General features: G+C 42.0%; 1 protein-coding gene across 2 annotated transcripts; it reads left to right on the top strand.

The window, feature by feature from the left end:
- Positions 1-5,372: 5,372 nt before the first annotated feature.
- Positions 5,373-19,593, top strand: LOC306914620 (myosin heavy chain, fast skeletal muscle-like). Of its 2 annotated transcripts, XM_079491742.1 has the most exons (40): positions 5,373-5,591; positions 5,690-5,833; positions 6,066-6,222; positions 6,310-6,337; positions 6,449-6,560; positions 6,678-6,770; positions 6,859-6,922; positions 7,061-7,159; positions 7,244-7,347; positions 7,629-7,767; positions 7,975-8,093; positions 8,556-8,705; positions 8,799-8,969; positions 9,251-9,438; positions 10,062-10,177; positions 10,315-10,379; positions 10,516-10,603; positions 11,398-11,515; positions 12,119-12,242; positions 12,386-12,522; positions 12,851-13,106; positions 14,047-14,289; positions 14,381-14,557; positions 14,637-14,782; positions 14,909-14,999; positions 15,082-15,471; positions 15,563-15,689; positions 15,834-15,952; positions 16,058-16,254; positions 16,372-16,555; positions 16,691-16,856; positions 16,983-17,107; positions 17,240-17,548; positions 17,654-17,857; positions 17,945-18,070; positions 18,263-18,433; positions 18,518-18,622; positions 18,705-18,800; positions 19,268-19,396; positions 19,506-19,593. In XM_079491742.1, the coding sequence occupies exons 1-40, from the start codon at positions 5,385-5,387 to the stop codon at positions 19,524-19,526; spliced, it is 5,805 nt and encodes a 1,934-aa protein (XP_079347868.1). In that variant the 5' UTR covers positions 5,373-5,384; the 3' UTR covers positions 19,527-19,593. The 2 variants fall into 2 exon arrangements, with proteins under 2 accessions (XP_079347868.1, XP_079347867.1); XM_079491741.1 differs by lacking the exon at positions 5,373-5,591 and having other exon boundaries at positions 5,696-5,833.
- Positions 19,594-19,949: the final 356 nt, after the last annotated feature.

The following is a 19,949-nucleotide window of genomic DNA, read 5'->3' as shown; positions in this document are numbered from 1 at the left end:
TGTGAGAATCACTGGTTTACTTTAAACAACTTTACAGAAAAAGAAGCCCAAAGTCGCTTATAAAAATCAGACATGGCAACACTGACAGCGCAGATTCATTCATGAGCTGGTAGTGTTACAACGAACTATCAGATCTTAGACAGACTATTTTATAATGGGTTGCAAAATCGTGGGATAAAAAAATGTAGAAAAAAAAGGATGTTTATTTTGTAATGGCTTTTCCTTGGTTTCCATTTGTACCTTTGAGCCTTGCAGCTATAAGAATACTCTTGTGCATGTTGCAGGTTTTTCTGCTTCTGCAGTTTTTCTTCCTCTCAACTGAAAGGCCTCCCTGGCCATGCTGAAGGAACCTGAGCATAACCCTCCCCTCCTGCCTTCCTCCAAACATGGCCATGTATTTTAGTTGTTATCCGTGGAGGATTTGAAACCCTAGCCTAGTCTCTGCAGCGAGGGGCAGAAACTTTACCCTGTACCACCAGAGAGAACCCTAGGGGTCCTAAGGACAACACACACACACACACACACACACACACACACACACACACACACACACACACACACACACACACACACACACACACACACACACACACACACACACACACACACACACACACACACACACACACACACACACACACACACACACACACACACACACACACACACACACAGAACTTTGTAACCTTGTTAAGAAAGGTGCTTTATAAATTAAATGTACTTACTTACTTACTTACACACTGTGTTCAGTCCTGACCAATGTGACCATGGTCTATTCATTAAACCCACTAGACTTTGGTTATCACTTACTCAAGTATCATGTTTGATTTGACACAGGCAAGCTGTGACAGCAACCTTGGACTGTGTCAGCGGTGTGAGGCTGTGTGTGCAATTATCTGTCACTGAGTCTGCTAATGAATGCAATTATGATGAAATGTAATGCTAAAATTAAATGTGATGAGTACAAGGAATGCAAATAAAGTTACGGGCCAGTAAAGGATTAAGTGACAGTGCCCCTACAGTGAAGCAATTGAGTCCCGTGAAGTCAGTGCCAGACTATTTTGTTGGAGCAGTTAACAACTCATTAACATCTGGACTATAAAAACACCAACGCATAAACGTAACTAAAGCTGACAAATGTAGTGACTTTCCTCCTGAAATGCAGTGGGGTGGAAGTATGAAGTATCAAGTAAAATGACAACTATAGGCCTACCATACTATACTCATGAAGCACAGTATTTGAGTACTAACTTATTTACCTTATTCACTGAATATTAACAAATAATAATAATAGTAATAGCGGGCGGCAGTGGCTCAGGGGTATAGTGGCCGGTAAAAACGCCTACGGTCTCCGGGGCTCTTGTGGCCTGTAGAGAGGCTGGATGGCAACCGCAAGGTTCCCAGTTCGAACCCGGGCTCCCCCAGAGTTAGTGTCAAAGTGTCCTTGAGCAAGACTCTGAACCCCTATAATTGCTCTCGATGGGCAGGTTGGTGCCTTGCATGCATTTCCTCTGCCATTGGTGTATGAGTGTGTGCGTGCGTGCGTGCGTGCGTGCGTGCGTGCGTGCGTGTGGGTGTTGTGGTGATATCATTTATCAGAATACTACTGAAGCTCATCTCCATTCATTAAATGTTGTGTACAATAGTATCTGTAGATTTGTCTTGAGGTGTCCCTACCAGACACACCACTGTGTCATGTATATGATACCTTAAATTGGCTAACTCCTCAAACGAGGAGGCAATTCCACTGGTTGCTTTTAATTTTTAAGTGCATTTACTTTAATTATCCATCATATTTAAAACAGTTATTAGTTACATATAACTCTACTCTTAGACATACTCAACAACTTTATTTTTCTGTACCCACAACATCTAACAAAATTGGGAGACGTGCTTTTCAGTTTAAAGCTCATTCTGATTGGAACAACTTGTCTTTTTCTTTGAGATCAATTACATCATTTAACATTTTCAAGGCTTCTTTGCTTGTAGACCTGAAACCCATTTGTACTTGTTTTTGATTTTTGGAGAGGTGTGTACTTTAATGCTTGATTATTCTTTTTATCTTTATCTTTATTTTTATTATTTTCATTATTAGTATCACTATTATTAGTATTTTTGTTAGGTGTTTCAGTGCAGTTGCTTCTAGTCTTGAATCTTGATGTAGTGTTTGAGTGGTTTGGAGAGCATCTATGTTTTGTTGATGTTGTAAGTGTATTGTTCTGTGTCGACATGTTTAATGTATTGTCACCTGTCACTCATTAGTAGTCTAATCACTCTGTGAGGAGTGCATAGGCTATAGTTCCTTTTCTCCACAACGGACTTTTTCGCTTCTAAACCCCTTTTCCCTGTGACGGTCACTCAGCGAGTCAGCAATAAGGTGAAACAGAACACAAAGATGAGTAGCCTATTTATGTTTTAACACAAGCACCCCTCTCCCCCTCTCTCTCTCTCTCTCTCTCTCCCTCTCTCTCTCTCTCTCTCTCTCTCTCTCTCTCTCCCTCTCTCTCGTGTGCGCAATGTGTGACTGTGAGACTGTGACACAGACGCGGTCAATAATATATAGCATAAACTAGAAAAATTGCCCTTCTGGGCACAGGTCTCCACCAGGAGGATAGGACTGTGTGAGATGTTTGGCAAAATGTTTAGTAGTAATATAAACATGTTTGCCTTGTATGGCAATTGGATGATTTGAGGCATTTTGTTCCAATCAACCTGTTTTGCAAAAATCAACCTGTTGGTGGCGCTATAACAGGCCAATGTGAAAAGGGTGGGATATATTCCTCAGCCTAGTAAGAAAATGTGTGAAAGATTTCACGTAAATTGCATGCTGTGTTCATGATTTGAGGCTTTTGTTCAAAACGGGGCAATCTTGCAAACTGTGAAAGGCAATTATAGCCAATTAGGGTGGAATATGAAATATCGGACAGATCCGACTTGAGCACATGACCATAGAGATACTGTGTAACGATTTGTGAGATTTTTGGACAGAATCTGGAGGAGTAATATCCAAAAATGTGTTTTACAAAAGTCGGCCTCCTGGTGGCGCTATAAAAGGCAGATGCGGAAAATGCAGGTCAAAGGTTTGTCCTTGTCCTCTAGGGAGTGTGCATGCAACGTTTCGCAGATCGGTGCAGTTTTAGGTAACAAATGTGAAAAGCTGCCTCATGGTGGCGCTATAACAGGCCGTTCTGGAAAATGCGGGGCAGAGGTTCATCGTTGGCATCTAGGGAGTGTGTGTGCAAAGTTTGGCATCGACCGGGTTAACGGTGCCGGAGATTAGCTGGTAACGGACGGACGGAAGGACACACGGACGGACACACACACGGACGGAGTGCAAAACATACTCTCTCACCATGCCTTCGGCCTGGTGGAGACAATAATAGGCCAAATATAACACTTTCCCTCTATCTGTGACTGTGATCAGCTCCTCACACACATACCTGGCAGGTTAAGCACCCAGATTAGCATTTCAATGCCTGATCTGCATGTGTACAAGCAGGGACGAATAGTTTTCATAATCCGCGGGGCGGGGGGAGGTGTTAGGAATGTAGAAAAACTAGAAATTCCCTAAAATCATCAAGGGGGCTCGAGCCCCGCAGCCCCCACGTAGTCGTCGTCACTGATGTACTGTATTCATTGTGCAGGTGCAGGAGGACCCCCTCTAAAACGAGATGATACATCTCAAGGGGCTATCCTCTAAAGGAAATAAAATGTCAATATATATGTTACTAAAAAACATAAACTGGACAACTGTGTGTGTGTGTGTGTGTGTGCGTGTGCGTGTGCGTGTGCGTGTGTGTGTGTGTGTGTGTGTGAATGTAATCCACAATCTATGTAAAGTGCTTTCGATAAAAGCGCTATATGAGCCGGCCAGTGCCGGCCCTGAGTAATTTGGTGCCCTATAGGATTTTTCGTCGATGCCCCCTTGAACAATGACCATGGCCCCCTTGTGTTCTAAAGCACTGTGTGTTGTTTTTTTTGCTTAGTGGATGCCCCCCCTCCCCTCATGATGCCCCAGGCAACTGCCTGTTCTGCCTGATGGGAGGGCCGGCCCTCATGCACCATTTACCATTTTATAGCGCAGATTTATATGGCACTTTGAAGTAACCAAAGTCGCTTTATAGAGATAAGGAAGGAACCAACTGTAGTAAAAATTAAAAATAAAGAAGAAAAGAAAAGATGAGTGCTAGCTAGAAGTTGCGGAGACATCGTAACTAGACCATCAGCAAATGTATCTGACAAGATGGGCAGTAATGTAATGACTTTACCAGATGAAGAAACCCAGCACCCTACCACCCTGCGAATACTATCTGTATACCATAGCCACTGGCATCGACATAAACCATATATGCAGGAAGCAACTCCTACTTTTACTTTCTGCATAGCCTGCAATTAACACCTAATATATAAGCATGCTGGGATGGTTGACATGAACCCATTGCAGAGGAGTGCAGAGTTCCATTTGTTGGTGAGTGAGACTTTATTCTGTCCATCATATTCATATAAATGTTTTAGTGATGTTAGTCATGTATAGACATGCCAGCTATTAATTTTTAGCATTATTCAATGCATAGTGCCACATAGCTATGAACCAAGGTTACACATGCAGCATGATTTATGTTCTATTGTACAGATTTAAATGATTGATTGTGTATTATTTTATTTATAGTGATATGGGTTTAGGCCAGATTGGAATTTGCTTTTGTTCGTTCATTTCTATTTAGACATTTCAATGATGTTACGATTATTTAAATAATAATTTGCATTGTATGTGTTTTATACCAGATACTTTCTTACTCTTAATCAAGTACTTCTTTGGAAGAGTACTTTTACATCTATTAGAGTTAACATATTATTATTTAAAAGTAACAATAGTTTTACTTGAGTACAGATTGGCTAGTCTACCTACCTCTAGTCTGAATGTAACCTCACTTCATACAATGGAATAAAAGTGTAATAAAGAAATCTAGCATTCCTTCAGTAAAAAGAAAACTAAAACAAGAAACATGGCTATAATAACTTGGTGAAATTAAGAATAAGCAAACAAAATGAGACATTTTAAAATGCCTCTCTTACAAAGTGGTGTGTGGCAGCAAGAATGAACATTAGGATTCATATAATCCAATTTAAATTATGAATATAAATTGTATTAAATCCTTCATGTTAATGTCCTCAAAATGATGTGTTGTTTTCCACACTTAGGGGTTGCTCACAAGGTTTCACTGCTTGGTAGGAGGGAAAAGTGAGTATTTAAAATTTTTCCCCCAAAACTATACTATAACAATATAGTCCTAAATACAGTAGTCCAATAATTAGGCCTATCTGCTCAGATCTCCAGTCAGTAAAGGCATCATCTATTTGTCCGTCTACAGAAAGCCGCCACCATGAGTACGGACGCTGAGATGGAGCAATATGGCAAAGCCGCCATATATCTCCGTAAACCAGAGAGGGAGAGACTTGAATCTCAATCTGCGCCCTTTGATGCCAAAACTGCAGCATATGTGGCCGATAAGGCGGAGCTCTACGTCAAGTGTAAAATTATAAGCAAGGATGGTGCCAAAGTCACCGTGGAAACGCTCATCAAGAAGGATGTAGGTAGAGCTGTATCTAAAATCAAGTAGTGGCATAGTACAATTGTAATCAGAATACATTCTGAAGTTGTGTGTTGTTGTTTTTTTACATTTCTTAGACAAGAACTGTCCCTGAGGATGATGTGACCCCTATGAACCCTCCCAAGTATGACAAGATTGAGGACATGGCCATGATGACCCACCTCACTGAAGCCACTGTCCTGTATAACCTCAAAGAGCGTTATGCAGCATGGATGATCTATGTAAGCTTTTCTACATGCTGAGAGCAATACACTATTGCACCTGTTGATAGCAAAGAAAGAAAAATAAAGAGTACCCGCTATGTTAAGTGAAAACCATAGAAATTAACTTGCTCATTAGTTCATGCCACTTGCAACTCGTGACTGTGATCCGTTGTCACAGATATGTGGCATAGTCAGTGCTATGTTGTCATATGTTGTATGATGTTAATGTTCTTTCTCTTCTCCCCTTCAGACCTACTCTGGTTTGTTCTGTGCAACTGTGAACCCCTACAAGTGGCTCCCAGTGTACGACCAGGAGGTTGTAAGTGCCTACAGAGGCAAGAAGCGTATTGAGGCTCCACCCCACATCTTCTCTGTCTCTGACAACGCCTTTCAGTTCATGCTGATGGGTACGTACTAGTCAGGACAATGTAAACAAATACATAACTATACAAATGGTTTTGTGCTGTATCCATGACTTGCTTTACATTTTACAGATAAAGAGAACCAGTCTGTCCTGATCACGTAAGTTTCCATCATCTATACTATAATAGCATATATAGGCATTAAAAAAAGAACATTGTACAGTACACAAATTGCAAGTGCATTTCTCTGAATGTGTGAATTTATAACCAGTGGAGAATCCGGTGCTGGAAAGACTGTGAACACCAAGCGTGTCATCCAGTACTTTGCAACAGCTGCGACTGACGCTGGAGAGAAATCGTTGGCTGATGGTGGTAAAATCAAGGTATATTGTATGTTTTTAACTTGTTTTGGAACATAAAGCATTTATATGCAATATAGCAATTCAATTTCAACGAATTCAGAGCAAATTCTAAACTCGGCGATGTCTAAAACATTCTAGGGGTCACTGGAGGATCAGATTATTGCAGCCAATCCCTTGCTGGAGGCCTATGGTAATGCCAAGACTGTGAGGAATGACAACTCCTCTCGCTTTGTAAGTGTAAAAGAATGTAATTTTATGAGAAATTCTGCAATAATTCCACAATGTAGAGGGATGCAACAAATTGTGCTGTATCAAACAGGGTAAATTCATCAGAATCCATTTCAACGCAGCGGGTAAATTGGCCAGTGCTGATATTGAGACATGTAAGTATGAAGTTCACAGATGATAAATTGTATATTCCTTCTAGGATTACATTTTTAGTTATGTACAACCCATGTAGATTATTATTAGTATTTGTATTAGTATTAATATTATTAAGAGTTATAATACAACCCATATAGATCTGCTGGAGAAGTCCAGAGTGACCTACCAGCTTCCTCTAGAGAGAGGTTACCACATCTTTTTCCAGATGATGACAGCCCACATACCTGAGATTATTGGTAAATGGAATTACTGATGATGCAGTGAGAACATAAATAAATCAATAAACACATGCTCACCCTAGCTTTGTAATGCCTTTTCAGAAATGTGTCTGATCACCACCAACCCCTACGACTTCCCGTTGATCAGCATGGGTCAGATCACTGTGGCCAGCATCGACGACAAAGTGGAGCTGATGGCTACTGACGTGAGTCTTCCTACTGCTCATTGTGCACTGCAGTCAGTTGCTCTGCACATGTCTTTTCTACAACACCTCCCAAAATAATCCTATTTTAACTTTGCATTGCATTTACTTTGTTTATTTACTTTTGTTTTGACGCAGTAATGGTATTGAAAGGTCTTCTTAAAAGTCACTTTAGAAATGTGCAGACACCCTATACAGTATGTTGGTTTGTTTACTGTTGAGTTGTAGACCGTTTTAAAGGATGTTTGTTAATGCTTAATCTCATCTCTGCTAATTTCCATCAGGATGCTATTGACATCCTGGGCTTCAACAAGGAGGAGAAGGCGTACATCTACAAGTTCACCGGTGCAGTGATGCATCATGGAGTCATGAAGTTCAAGCAGAAGCAGCGTGAGGAGCAGGCGGAGCCAGATGGCACAGAGGGTGAGAGGAATTAATTGAAATAATGCTGACTTTGTCACGCGTATTGAATTTACTCATATACTGATTGTTTGGATTTCCTATGTTACTATCTCTATGCATTCATTTGACGTACCTTGCGTTTAACTTCCGTACTGTAAGTCACTCTCTGGATTTAGAGTGTTTGCTAAATGCCTAAATTATAAATTGCAAATTGTATGAATATTTCAGAGGCTGACAAGATCTGCTACCTGATGGGTCTGAACTCAGCAGACATGCTTAAGGCATATTGCTACCCCAGAGTGAAAGTGGGAAACGAGTTTGTGACCAAGGGCCAGACTGTGCCACAGGTGAGTAGTACCCCTCCCACTCACCCAGATCAGCTAACACAGGAAAACTGTCAGAATCTTCCCTAAAACACCCGGGACAGACTCCTCTCCCTTCTGGCTCCCAAACTCTGAACTCCCTATTTCCGTGACTCCAAATCCTCCGCCGGAATCTGAAGACTCCACCTTAGCCCGTAGCACTTGCCCTAGCCTTGACAACATTACCGGCTTATGTAAAGGCTAAAATTGTATTATGTTATGTAGACAGATTTTTTAGACCTGGCATCTAGAGTGTAGCCTATAGTTTCAAGACTGATGATAGTTTCTTGGTTTACCTGATCCTAGATGACTATTTCTATGCATTCGATGTTGTTTTACTTGCTTACTGTACATCACACTGGATTTAGAGCGTCTGCTAAATGTCTAAATTGTAGTTTGTAAATTGTGTAATTCACACCCCTACTAATAATGTTCCTATTTCCTTAGGTAATGAACTCAGTTGGTGCCTTGGCCAAGTCCATCTATGAGAAGCAGTTCTTTTGGATGGTCATTAGGATCAACGAGATGCTGGACACCAAGCAGCCGAGAAACTACTACATTGGTGTGCTGGACATCGCTGGTTTTGAAATCTTTGATGTAAGTATAGACTTGTTTTGATTGGGGGACTTATTATTTTTGTCACAATTATACAATTACAAGAGATTGGGCTAATGAAATTTCCACTCACAGTTCAACACCCTGGAGCAACTGTGCATCAACTTCACCAATGAGAAACTTCAACAGTTTTTCAACCATACCATGTTTGTCCTGGAACAAGAAGAGTACCTTAAAGAAGGAATTCCCTGGGACCTTGTTGACTTCGGCATGGACTTGGCTATCTGCATTGAGCTCATTGAGAAGGTAGGTACATGGACTTGGCTGTCTGAATTGAGCTGATTGAGAATGTAATACACTGTTGCATTGAGCTGGTTGAGAATGTAATACACTGTCTGCTTGAGCTGATTAAGGAGGTATATTATTATTATTATTGCGTATTATATTATTATGTATTGTCATAGACTTGTCTGTCAGCATTGCGTTCATTGAGAAGGTATACTATTATTATTTTGTGCTTTAATGGACATGATGTAAATGTTGTTTTTTGTTTTTGTTGATTTGTCTGTTTTGTTTCCTTTCCAAAGCCCTTGGGCATCTTCTCCATCCTTGAAGAGCAGTGCATGTTCCCAAAGGCTTCAGACAAAACTTTCTCCGACAAGTTGCTTGACCAGCATCTGGGGAAGAACAAGGCCTTTGAGAAACCCAAGCCTGGTAAAGGCAAGGGTGAAGCTCACTTCTCCCTGGTCCACTATGCTGGAACTGTCGACTACAGGTGAATATATGAATGTGTCCTAACCCTAACCCACTTCTCCCTGGTCCACTACGCTGGAACTGTCGACTACAGGTGAATATATTAATGTGTCCTAACCCTAACCCACTTCTCCCTGGTCCACTATGCTGGAACTGTCGACTACAGGTGAATATATTAATGTGTCCTAACCCACTTCTCCCTGGTCCACTATGCTGGAACTGTCGACTACAGGTGAATATATTAATGTGTCCTAACCCACTTCTCCCTGGTCCACTATGCTGGAACTGTCGACTACAGGTGAATATATTAATGTGTCCTAACCCTAACCCACTTCTCCCTGGTCCACTACGCTGGAACTATGGAGTAACAAAGATGGATAGGATCAGGAACGAGTACATCAGAGGGACAGCACATGTCGGATGTTTTGGAGATAAAGCCAGAGAGGCCAGACTGAGATGGTTTGGACAGAGGAGGGATAGTGAGTATATTGGTAGAAGGATGTTGAGGTTGAAAGACCAACGAGAAGATTTATGGACATAGTGAAAGAGGACCTGAAGTTAGTTGGTGTGAGAGGAGAGGAGGCCTGCAGGGTGAGATGGAGGAAGAAGATATTATATATAATATATTATATTATCTATCTACAGCATCACAGGCTGGCTAGAGAAGAACAAGGATCCTCTCAATGAATCTGTCATTGGGCTGTACCAGAAGTCTACAATTAAACTGCTAGCCCTGTTCTATCCCCCACCTGAGCCTGAAGGTATGTTTATTAATATAATAATATAATATAATGTGTGTTCTATCCACCTGAGCCTGAAGGTATTGTTAAATTAATACCAGGGCATTTTCATTCTGTATAACTAATGATAAATCATGATTTCAACAAAAAATAAACAGATACGACAAAGAAGGGAGGCAAGAAGAAGGGTGGTTCCATGCAGACTGTGTCTAGTGCTTTCAGGGTAAGAATATTTATTCATTATTATCAACATTATATCCATGTATGTTTGTTTAATAATTGCAGTGGAGAGAAAAGTTCAATATTGTAATGACATTTTACTAATAATAAGCCTAATTTGCTCTTTTATGTCTCAATAGGCAAACTTGGGGATGCTGATGACCAACTTGAGGAGCACTCATCCTCACTTTGTGCGTTGCCTGATCCCCAACGAGACCAAGGTTCCAGGTAAACACAGAAAATATATATAACTAAATAAAGTGCCCCTCGGGGCACAGGTCTCCACCAGGGCAGGTCAAGTTGTGGCGCTATAATAGGCCAATGTGAAATGGGTGCCATTTCTTCATTGCCTTTGATAGCAATTGGATGATTTGAGGCATTTTGTTCCATAAATGTGCAAAAATCCACCTGTTGATGGTGCTATAACAGGCCAATGTGAAAAGGGTGGGATATATTCCTCAGCCTAGTAGGACATTCTGTGAAAGATTTCACGCTGCGTTCATGATTTGAGGCATTTTGTGAAAAATGTGTTTTGCAATGGAATTGCGATGGAATATGAAATATCGGACAGATCCGGCTTGAACACATGACTATAGAGATAGTGTGTACCGATTTGCGGGATTTTTGGACAGAATCTGGAGGAATAATATCAAAACATGTGTTTTTCAAATGTCGGCCTCCTGGTGGCGCTATAACAGGCCATTCTGGAAAATTCATCCAGGGAGTGTGTGCAAAATTTGGCATCGACCAGGTTGACGGTGCCTTAGATGTTCACACACACACACACACACACCCGCACGCACACACGGACACGGACACACACACACGGACGGAGTGCAAAACATACTCTCTCCCCATGCCTTCGGCCTGGTGAAGACAATAATTATATGATTATATGAATCCCAATGAGACCAAGACTCCAGGTAAACACAGAAAATAGCCATTTAAACAATGACAGTGAGGTGGTCAGTGAATGTAACTTTGGTCAGTCATACAGTAATAATGAAGCAACATCTTTACAGGCCTGATGGAGAACTTCCTGGTCATCCACCAGCTGAGGTGTAACGGTGTGCTGGAGGGCATCAGGATTTGTAGAAAGGGCTTCCCCAGCAGGATCCCCTATGCTGACTTCAAGCAGAGGTATTCATTCTTTTTTCAGAATGCTTTATTGTTACATCACAGGTTTACAAAGTACAAAATCTACATATAGTACCAGAGATAAGCTATAAACGCTGCAGGCGCGTGAGCATAGCAGCAGATATGCTGTGCATTATGGATGCTAGAAAAAACACAGAAATGCCATGAAGGTGCAAAATGACAGTGTGTGTCAACCGCATAATCCGCATAAGGTTGATTGACTGACAGTGGTATAATCTGCAAGGAGGTCCATGAGTAGGAGCAAAGAAACAAAGTCCCTTGTCCCTGGTATAATCCACGGGTGTCCAAGGAAGAGCTAAGACGGTCGTTGTAGTAGAGGGTTGAACAGTTTGTGTGTGACTTCGGTGGTGCTTGTCCTTGATGATGCGCTGGGCTTTGACTACACACCGCTTTTTGTACAGTTCCTGGAGTGCGGGCAGCTTGCCTCCCATGATGTGCCCTGCCGATCGCACTACTCGCTGTAGGCTTATCTTTTCCCGGGCAGTACAGTTTCCATACCAGGCCGTAACACAGCCTGATAGAACGCTTTCAACTGAGCTTTTAGTTCCGAACCTATATGCAAAATGACCCTCTTTTACAAAACAGGTACAAAGTACTGAATGCCAGCGCATGTCCCGAAGGCGCGTTCATGGACAACAAGAAGGCCTCTGAGAAGCTGCTTGGATCCATTGATGTTCCCGTTGACGAGTACCGGTTTGGACACACCAAGGTAAACACACTCTACCTCATGATGAGTATACAAGTTTGGACTCACCAAGGTAAACGCACTGCAAATCTGATTTAACGTTATCCAGAGAGGACTAAAAGTCGATTTTACGGTTGTTTAGTTACAGTGTTTGTAACATTATTCAGGTGTTCTTCAAAGCTGGTCTGCTGGGTGTCCTTGAGGAGATGCGAGATGAAAAGCTGGCTGCTCTGGTCGGCATGACTCAGGCTCTCGCAAGAGCTTACCTCATGAGGAAGAAGTTTGTCAAGATGATGGAGAGCAGGTACTTTGAAAACACCAATTCAATATTAAGTACAATGTGTCATGTTGTACTTAATATTGTGTATGTAAAGTCACACTCACTATAATAAAATAGCAAAGATTGTTAAGTAAGATTTTGGTGATGGTGGAAAGGAAAAAACTCAATCCCCTTAAAAAGAAGAAACCTCAAGCAGAACCAGGCTCTAGGGTGGAGCACTTTGCCGGGGGGAAACAACAGCAATAACAACATAATAATAATGACACAATAACAACACCCTGCAGTCATATTTCATGGAAACTAGATCTGCAGCTCAGGGGGATCCTCAGTCATGATCCACTGTTTTCCACAGAGAGGCCATCTACACCATCCAGTTCAACCTCCGCTCATTCGTCAATGTGAAACACTGGCCATGGATGTTGGTCTACTACAAGATCAAGCCTCTTCTGCAAAGTGCTGAGACTGAGAAGGAACTGTCGAACATGAAGGAGAACTATGAAAAGATGACGACTGACCTGGCTGCTGCCCTGGCCACGAAGAAGTCACTAGAAGAGAAATTGGTGGCTGTGGTGCAGGAGAAGAATAACCTTGCAAATTCAGCCGCATCAGTAAGTAGCTATACAGGAAATGTTTGCTAATATTTCATATCGTTTATCATCTTAAATCTTTTATCTAATGTAGAATGTAGATGTATTGTAGACCAGGGGTGGGCAACTTTGACGATGGAGATGGCCACTATATTTCCACTCTCGCTCCAGAGGGCCACAGTGCATATTACTGCAAAAATAGCCGATCTACAAGCTCAAAATGCGTTGCAGTGTGACTAACTATAATTATAGTTAACTGTTAACTAAATACAAATACATTGGACATTAAAAAAGACAATAACATTTGAATACTATACTCATAAGCTACTAATTTAGACGGAAGTAATTAAAGATGTTTGCATGTTTGGAATCTTAACAGCTGAAATTTGAATCGAAATCCCGAATAATGTTTTGCTATTTTTGAATTGGAATCCTGAAAAGTGACATTTCTATTTCATTTCAAATGCATTTAGTTATAGTTATGTTAACTTTATGAACTAAATAAAGAGAAGAACATTTTAATACTAGTAATATAGCTGAAATCAATAATATATCAGTATTCTGATATTAACCTGCTGGCCGCATTAAGTGATGGTGGGGGCCACATACATGTGGCCCCCGGGCCGCAAGTTGCCCATGTATTTTGCAGAGTAGACCGTCGAATGGCCGTTGGCATCATACAATGTAGACCCAATTTGTGGTTAATTCTTCTGTGGGGGAGGGTGTACTACTATAGTCCATAGTATATCCTTTTAGAGGAGGTTGATAGCCTCCAGCTTCTTCCTTGTCCTCACCTCCGCCACCGCTTCTGTACCGTCCAAGCTAACAATGATAGAGTCTGCCTTTTCAACAGCTTGTTCAGTCTACTAATGTCCCCCCCAGGAAGCAGCTGCAACTCGTATATCTCACCCAGAACAAGCACTGAAATGTTCCCTCACTTATCTTTTTTATTGACAACCAGGGGGATGAGGCTCTGAATGATGCTGAGGAGAGATGTGAAGGTCTTATCAAAAGTAAGATCCAGTTGGAGGCAAAGCTCAAAGAGACGACTGAGAGACTGGAGGACGAAGAGGAGATCAATGCAGAGCTGACGGCCAAGAAGAGGAAGCTGGAAGATGAATGCTCTGAGCTCAAGAAGGACATTGATGACCTGGAGCTCACCTTGGCCAAAGTGGAGAAGGAGAAACACGCCACTGAAAACAAGGTTCAACATTATACACTCTAGCCGACCGTCTTATCAAGTTATACAACAAGAATGATCCATTCATGACAACTAATCTGTTCTGCTTTTTTAGGTGAAGAACCTGACTGAGGAGATGGCCTCCCAAGATGAAGGTCTTTCTAAGCTGACCAAGGAGAAGAAGGCTCTCCAGGAGGCCCATCAGCAGACCCTGGATGACCTGCAGGCAGAGGAAGACAAAGTCAACACTCTGACCAAGGCCAAGACCAAGCTGGAGCAGCAAGTTGACGACGTCAGTACATCAAGTCAATTGGGTGTTTTGAACTATATATTGTTGTACTGAATAAAAACACAAACCTATTGTTGTGCAGTTGGAGGGTTCTCTGGAGCAAGAGAAGAAGCTCCGCATGGACCTTGAGAGAGCCAAGAGAAAGCTTGAGGGTGATCTGAAACTGGCCCAGGAAACCATCATGGATCTGGAGAACGACAAACAACAGTCTGACGAGAAGATAAAGAAGTAACGTGGACCACGATATGAATAATTATTACGAATAATAATGATTATTATTAATAATAGCAATATGAAATGTAACAGAGAAAAACTACCACTAAAATATAATGTATGATGTACTGTATTCCACAGGAAGGACTTTGAAGTAGCCCAACTTCTGAGTAAGATTGAGGATGAGCAATCTCTGGGCGCCCAGCTGCAGAAGAAGATCAAAGAACTCCAGGTATTTCTTTTTTTCATCTTCTTTAAAACCATTGATTATAAGTAAGTGTTTATTCATATTTTAATGTTCCTTAATTTGAAAGGCTCGTATTGAAGAACTGGAGGAGGAGATCGAGGCAGAGCGTGCTGCTCGTGCTAAGGTTGAGAAGCAGAGAGCGGACCTCTCCAGGGAACTGGAGGAGATCAGTGAGAGGCTGGAGGAGGCTGGCGGCGCCACCGCTGCTCAGATTGAGATGAATAAGAAGCGCGAGGCTGAGTTCCAGAAGGTGCGTCGTGACCTTGAAGAGTCCACCCTGCAGCATGAAGCCACTGCTTCTGCGCTCCGTAAGAAACAGGCGGACAGCGTCGCAGAGCTGGGCGAGCAGATCGACAACCTCCAGAGAGTCAAGCAGAAACTGGAGAAGGAGAAGAGTGAATACAAGATGGAGATCGATGACCTGTCCAGCAACATGGAAGCTGTTGCAAAGGCAAAGGTAGTATAGAATTCTTGACAAAATACTAAAAAACGAGGAAATGCATTGTAGGTTACTTCAGTGATTGAATATGTCCAATGTTATTCAACAGGGAAATCTGGAGAAGATGTGCCGCACCCTTGAGGACCAACTCAGTGAAATCAAGGCCAAGAGTGATGAGAATGTTCGCCAGCTAAATGATATTGGAGCTCAGAGAGCAAGACTGTTGACGGAAAATGGTAAATGTTAATTGTAAAGTCCACTAGCCTGCATGGTCTGTCAATGGCACTGCTTTGATCCGCAGTTATCCCACAGATTTAAGGATTATGTATTCAACAAAGATTATTTAAATGTTTGAAACTAATATTTGAATGTCTAACTAGGTGAGTTTGGTCGTCAACTTGAGGAGAAAGAAGCTCTGGTCTCTCAGCTTACCAGAGGCAAGCAGGCCTTCACCCAACAGATTGAGGAGTTGAAGAGACACGTTGAAGAGGAGGTTAAGGTATGAGTAACAGCCTTTTCTTTTCTTTCTTACAAATAGCCCTGATTCTATTTTGTTTGGTAATTTTATCCAGCTGACATTATCTGGGTATTTTTCTTTTGACAGGCAAAGAATGCTCTTGCCCATGCTGTGCAATCAGCTCGCCATGACTGTGACCTTCTGAGGGAACAGTTTGAAGAGGAGCAGGAGGCGAAGGCGGAGCTGCAGCGTGGAATGTCCAAGGCCAACGCTGAGGTGTGTCAGTGGAGGAGCAAGTATGAGACTGATGCTGTCCAACGCACTGAGGAGCTGGAGGAGGCTAAGTAAGTGGTTTACATCATCAGGTACCACTCACTATACAAAACATTGGTTTACAGGTACCACTCACTAACCAAAACATTGCTCACAATAATTTGATTCCATTCAAAACCGATCAACAGGAAGAAGCTCGCCCAGCGTCTTCAGGAAGCTGAGGAGCAAATCGAGGCTGTGAATTCCAAATGCGCCTCTCTGGAGAAAACCAAGCAAAGACTCCAGGGTGAAGTGGAAGACCTCATGATTGATGTGGAGAGGGCCAATGGTTTGGCTGCCAACCTTGACAAGAAACAGAGGAACTTCGATAAGGTGCTTTGACAAATGTTATTTTGAAAAAAAATAGTGCATGCCTTCTTGAAGTGTGATAAATGACACATTGCATTACTGCTGCTGTGCAGGTCTTTAAAGTGTGGTAAATTACACTTCATTACTGCTGCTGTGCAGGTCTTGGCAGAATGGAAGCAGAAATTTGAAGAGGGCCAGGCGGAGCTGGAGGGCGCACAGAAAGAGGCTCGTTCTCTCAGCACTGAGTTGTTTAAAATGAAGAACTCTTACGAAGAGTCTCTGGACCAACTGGAGACCATGAAGCGTGAGAACAAGAACCTGCAACGTGAGTTTCCTCTACATCATTCTTTTAATAACAGTTAAACAAGCTTGAACACGATTCAAATGCAAATGCAAATAGTTGCTGATTGTGCAGTTAGTTCCAAATTGATTCTTTTCAACCTTGGTGCAGAGGAGATCTCAGACCTGACTGAACAGATTGGTGAGACTGGAAAGAGCATCCATGAGCTGGAGAAGTCCAAGAAACAGGTGGAGACAGAGAAGTCAGAGATCCAGACAGCCCTGGAGGAAGCAGAGGTGACACTTTAGCTCCCAGATGAACAACGCATATGTCTATATTTTACATTTCTTTCAAGACGTTTTACATTCAAACAGCATAGCAGTATACAGTATGATCCTACAACCTTTTGATCCTGTATTATATTTCAGGGTACTCTGGAGCACGAGGAGTCCAAGATTCTTCGTGTCCAGCTGGAGCTCAACCAGATCAAGGGTGAGGTCGACAGGAAGCTGTCAGAGAAGGATGAAGAGATGGAGCAGATCAAGAGGAACAGCGCAAGGGTGGTCGACTCCATGCAGAGCACTCTGGACTCCGAGGTCAGGAGCAGAAACGATGCCCTGAGAATCAAGAAGAAGATGGAGGGAGACCTTAATGAGATGGAGGTTCAGCTGAGCCACGCCAACCGCCAGGCATCTGAGGCCCAGAAGCAGCTGAGGAATGTCCAGGGAACGCTTAAGGTGCAAAACATAGTCGTTGGACACATATACAAACAACGGAACTGCTCTGAACAAGTCACATTCTGATGTTTCTCTTAACATGACCACCTTAAATGTGAATTTTAGGAGGCCCAACTGCACCTTGACGATGCTTGCAGAGGCCAAGAAGATATGAAGGAACAAGCTGCCATGGTGGAGCGTAGGAATGGCCTCATGGTTTCTGAGATCGAGGAGCTGAGAGTGTCTCTGGAACAGACAGAGAGAGGCCGCAAAGTGGCTGAACAAGAGCTAGTGGATGCCAGTGAACGCGCTGGCCTGTTGCACTCCCAGGTAAGTCAATGGAAAAACTCTCACCATATTTATCATACAAGTCATGCACACTTGCTCATGCATTGCTAAACTGAATGTTTATTTTAGAACACAAGCCTTTTGAACACCAAAAAGAAACTTGAAACCGACCTGATCCAAGTCACAGGTGAAGTGGACGACAGTGTTCAAGAAGCAAGGAATGCTGAGGAGAAGGCCAAGAAAGCCATCACTGATGTAAGTTAGGATGACAAAACCGCTGCTTACCCATTATAATTATATTTATTATTATATTATTATACCAGGACAATTGGACATACTTGTGGCATGCTTAAAATATACATTATTGTCTGTGCTCATTGTCTGTGTATGGCATGGAGACCAAGACATGTTTTTCTTGCGGGACAATTTTTTTAATCTTCTTTCCAGGCTTCTATGATGGCTGAGGAGCTGAAGAAGGAGCAGGACACCAGCTCTCACCTGGAGAGGATGAAGAAGAACCTGGAGGTCACAGTCAAGGACCTGCAGCACCGTCTCGACGAGGCTGAGAACCTGGCCATGAAGGGAGGCAAGAAGCAGCTCCAGAAACTGGAGGGCAGGGTAAGATGAGGTTTACTTCAACACAGCTTATAGTCAATGAAATAAAACTGAAATAATTTCATAATGTATCGTTCCATTGTGAAGGTGCGTGAACTGGAGGGAGAGGTTGAATCTGCACAGAGATGCGGAGTTGACGCTGTTAAAGGTGTCCGCAAGTACGAGAGGAGAGTGAAGGAGCTGTCATACCAGGTATACTATCTTATCATGTCCACTTTAATGACCATCATGCCATTGGCGAAAAACTAATGTTCTCAATTCACTCTCACTTCAGACTGAAGAGGACAAGAAGAATATTGGCAGGCTTCAGGATCTGGTAGACAAGCTGCAGATGAAGGTGAAGGGCTACAAGAGGCAGGCTGAAGAAGCGGTAAGACAAATATACATTTGGTTGCCATGGGCAGAGTGTTGTTGTCCTAGTGTAAGTAAGGAATAATGGGAATCAGTTATGTATTCATGAGCAGTGGGTCTGATCTGTTACTGTAACATGGGTGCTGAAAAGAAAAGCAAGATTCACATACTGAAGACACAGGCAGTGTGTTTCAGGGATATTCAGGCCAAATGGACTACAGAAAGCAATGGCTTTTGTTTCCTATAACTAAGCTGCAATGTTTGGCTTGGGGTGCCGAACAAGAACAAGAACACAGCTATGATTGTGCTATTCCAATGAGAACCTGTCAGGGCTAATTCATGTGACCACATGAATGTCACTCATGAACAATACTGCTTGGGCCACAACCACACATTACAATGCCCTGAAATTGTCTTGTTTGGACTATGATTGGAAGATGTTCTTTTCAAGTATTGAGGCTTTGAACCATCTCTATCATATTGTAGGAGGAAGCAGCCAACACTCACCTGTCCAAGTGCAGGAAGGTTCAGAATGAGCTGGAGGAGGCTGAAGAGCGTGCCGACATCGCTGAATCCCAGGTCAACAAGATGAGAACTAAAAGTCGTGACTCCAAGGTAATACATGTTCAATAGTAGGTTCATTATGTTGACTATATCTTTAACTAAGATTTAACTAAAGATTCATGAATGTTGAATACCTAAACTTATATTCCTATTGTTACAGGGAAAAGAAGCTGCTGAATAAGTTCTCCAATTCAAATCACTGTACAAAGTCATAAAATATGACCCATTGTATTCAATAAAGGTGGCAACAACAGTATTTTGTCGTTTCTTGTATTCATTACCTTGTCTTGTTTTACTGTGATGTTTGAATTCTGGGTCTAATAGTGGACATAATGGAGTATATGTATGGTATATGTATTGCCATACTTAATACTTTTTTCAATCAGAAAAATATAATCAAATTGATTATATATTGATTATTTGAAAAATAAAAAATCACCAATTCATAACAATTGTTTGAAAGAGTATGGTTAATGACTGATCAACTGAATGTGAAGACCCCGTTATATGGTAAAGTTTGTGAGAGCAGAAATCAAATCAATGTCACTTTTATTTTCAAATAATAATAATAATTAATAATTATTCAAATAATGTTCTGCTTATT

Source organism: Electrona antarctica (assembly GCF_951216825.1).
Source record: "Electrona antarctica genome assembly, chromosome: 21".
NCBI lineage: Eukaryota > Metazoa > Chordata > Actinopteri > Myctophiformes > Myctophidae > Electrona > Electrona antarctica.
The sequence above is the reverse complement of the archived record's forward strand: the minus strand, read 5'-3'. Positions and strand labels throughout refer to the sequence as shown.

What these genes read in the sequence shown, in the direction of transcription:
- LOC306914620 (XM_079491742.1), top strand. Translation starts at nt 5,385, where the DNA reads ATGAGTACGGACGCTGAGATGGAGCAATATGGCAAAGCCGCCATATAT. An exon ending in CTGGTTTTGAAATCTTTGAT is followed by an intron (nt 8,706 to 8,798) that starts GTAAGTATAGAC and finishes TTCCACTCACAG; the next exon opens with TTCAACACCCTGGAGCAACT. An exon ending in GCTGGAACTGTCGACTACAG is followed by an intron (nt 9,439 to 10,061) that starts GTGAATATATGA and finishes ATCTATCTACAG; the next exon opens with CATCACAGGCTGGCTAGAGA.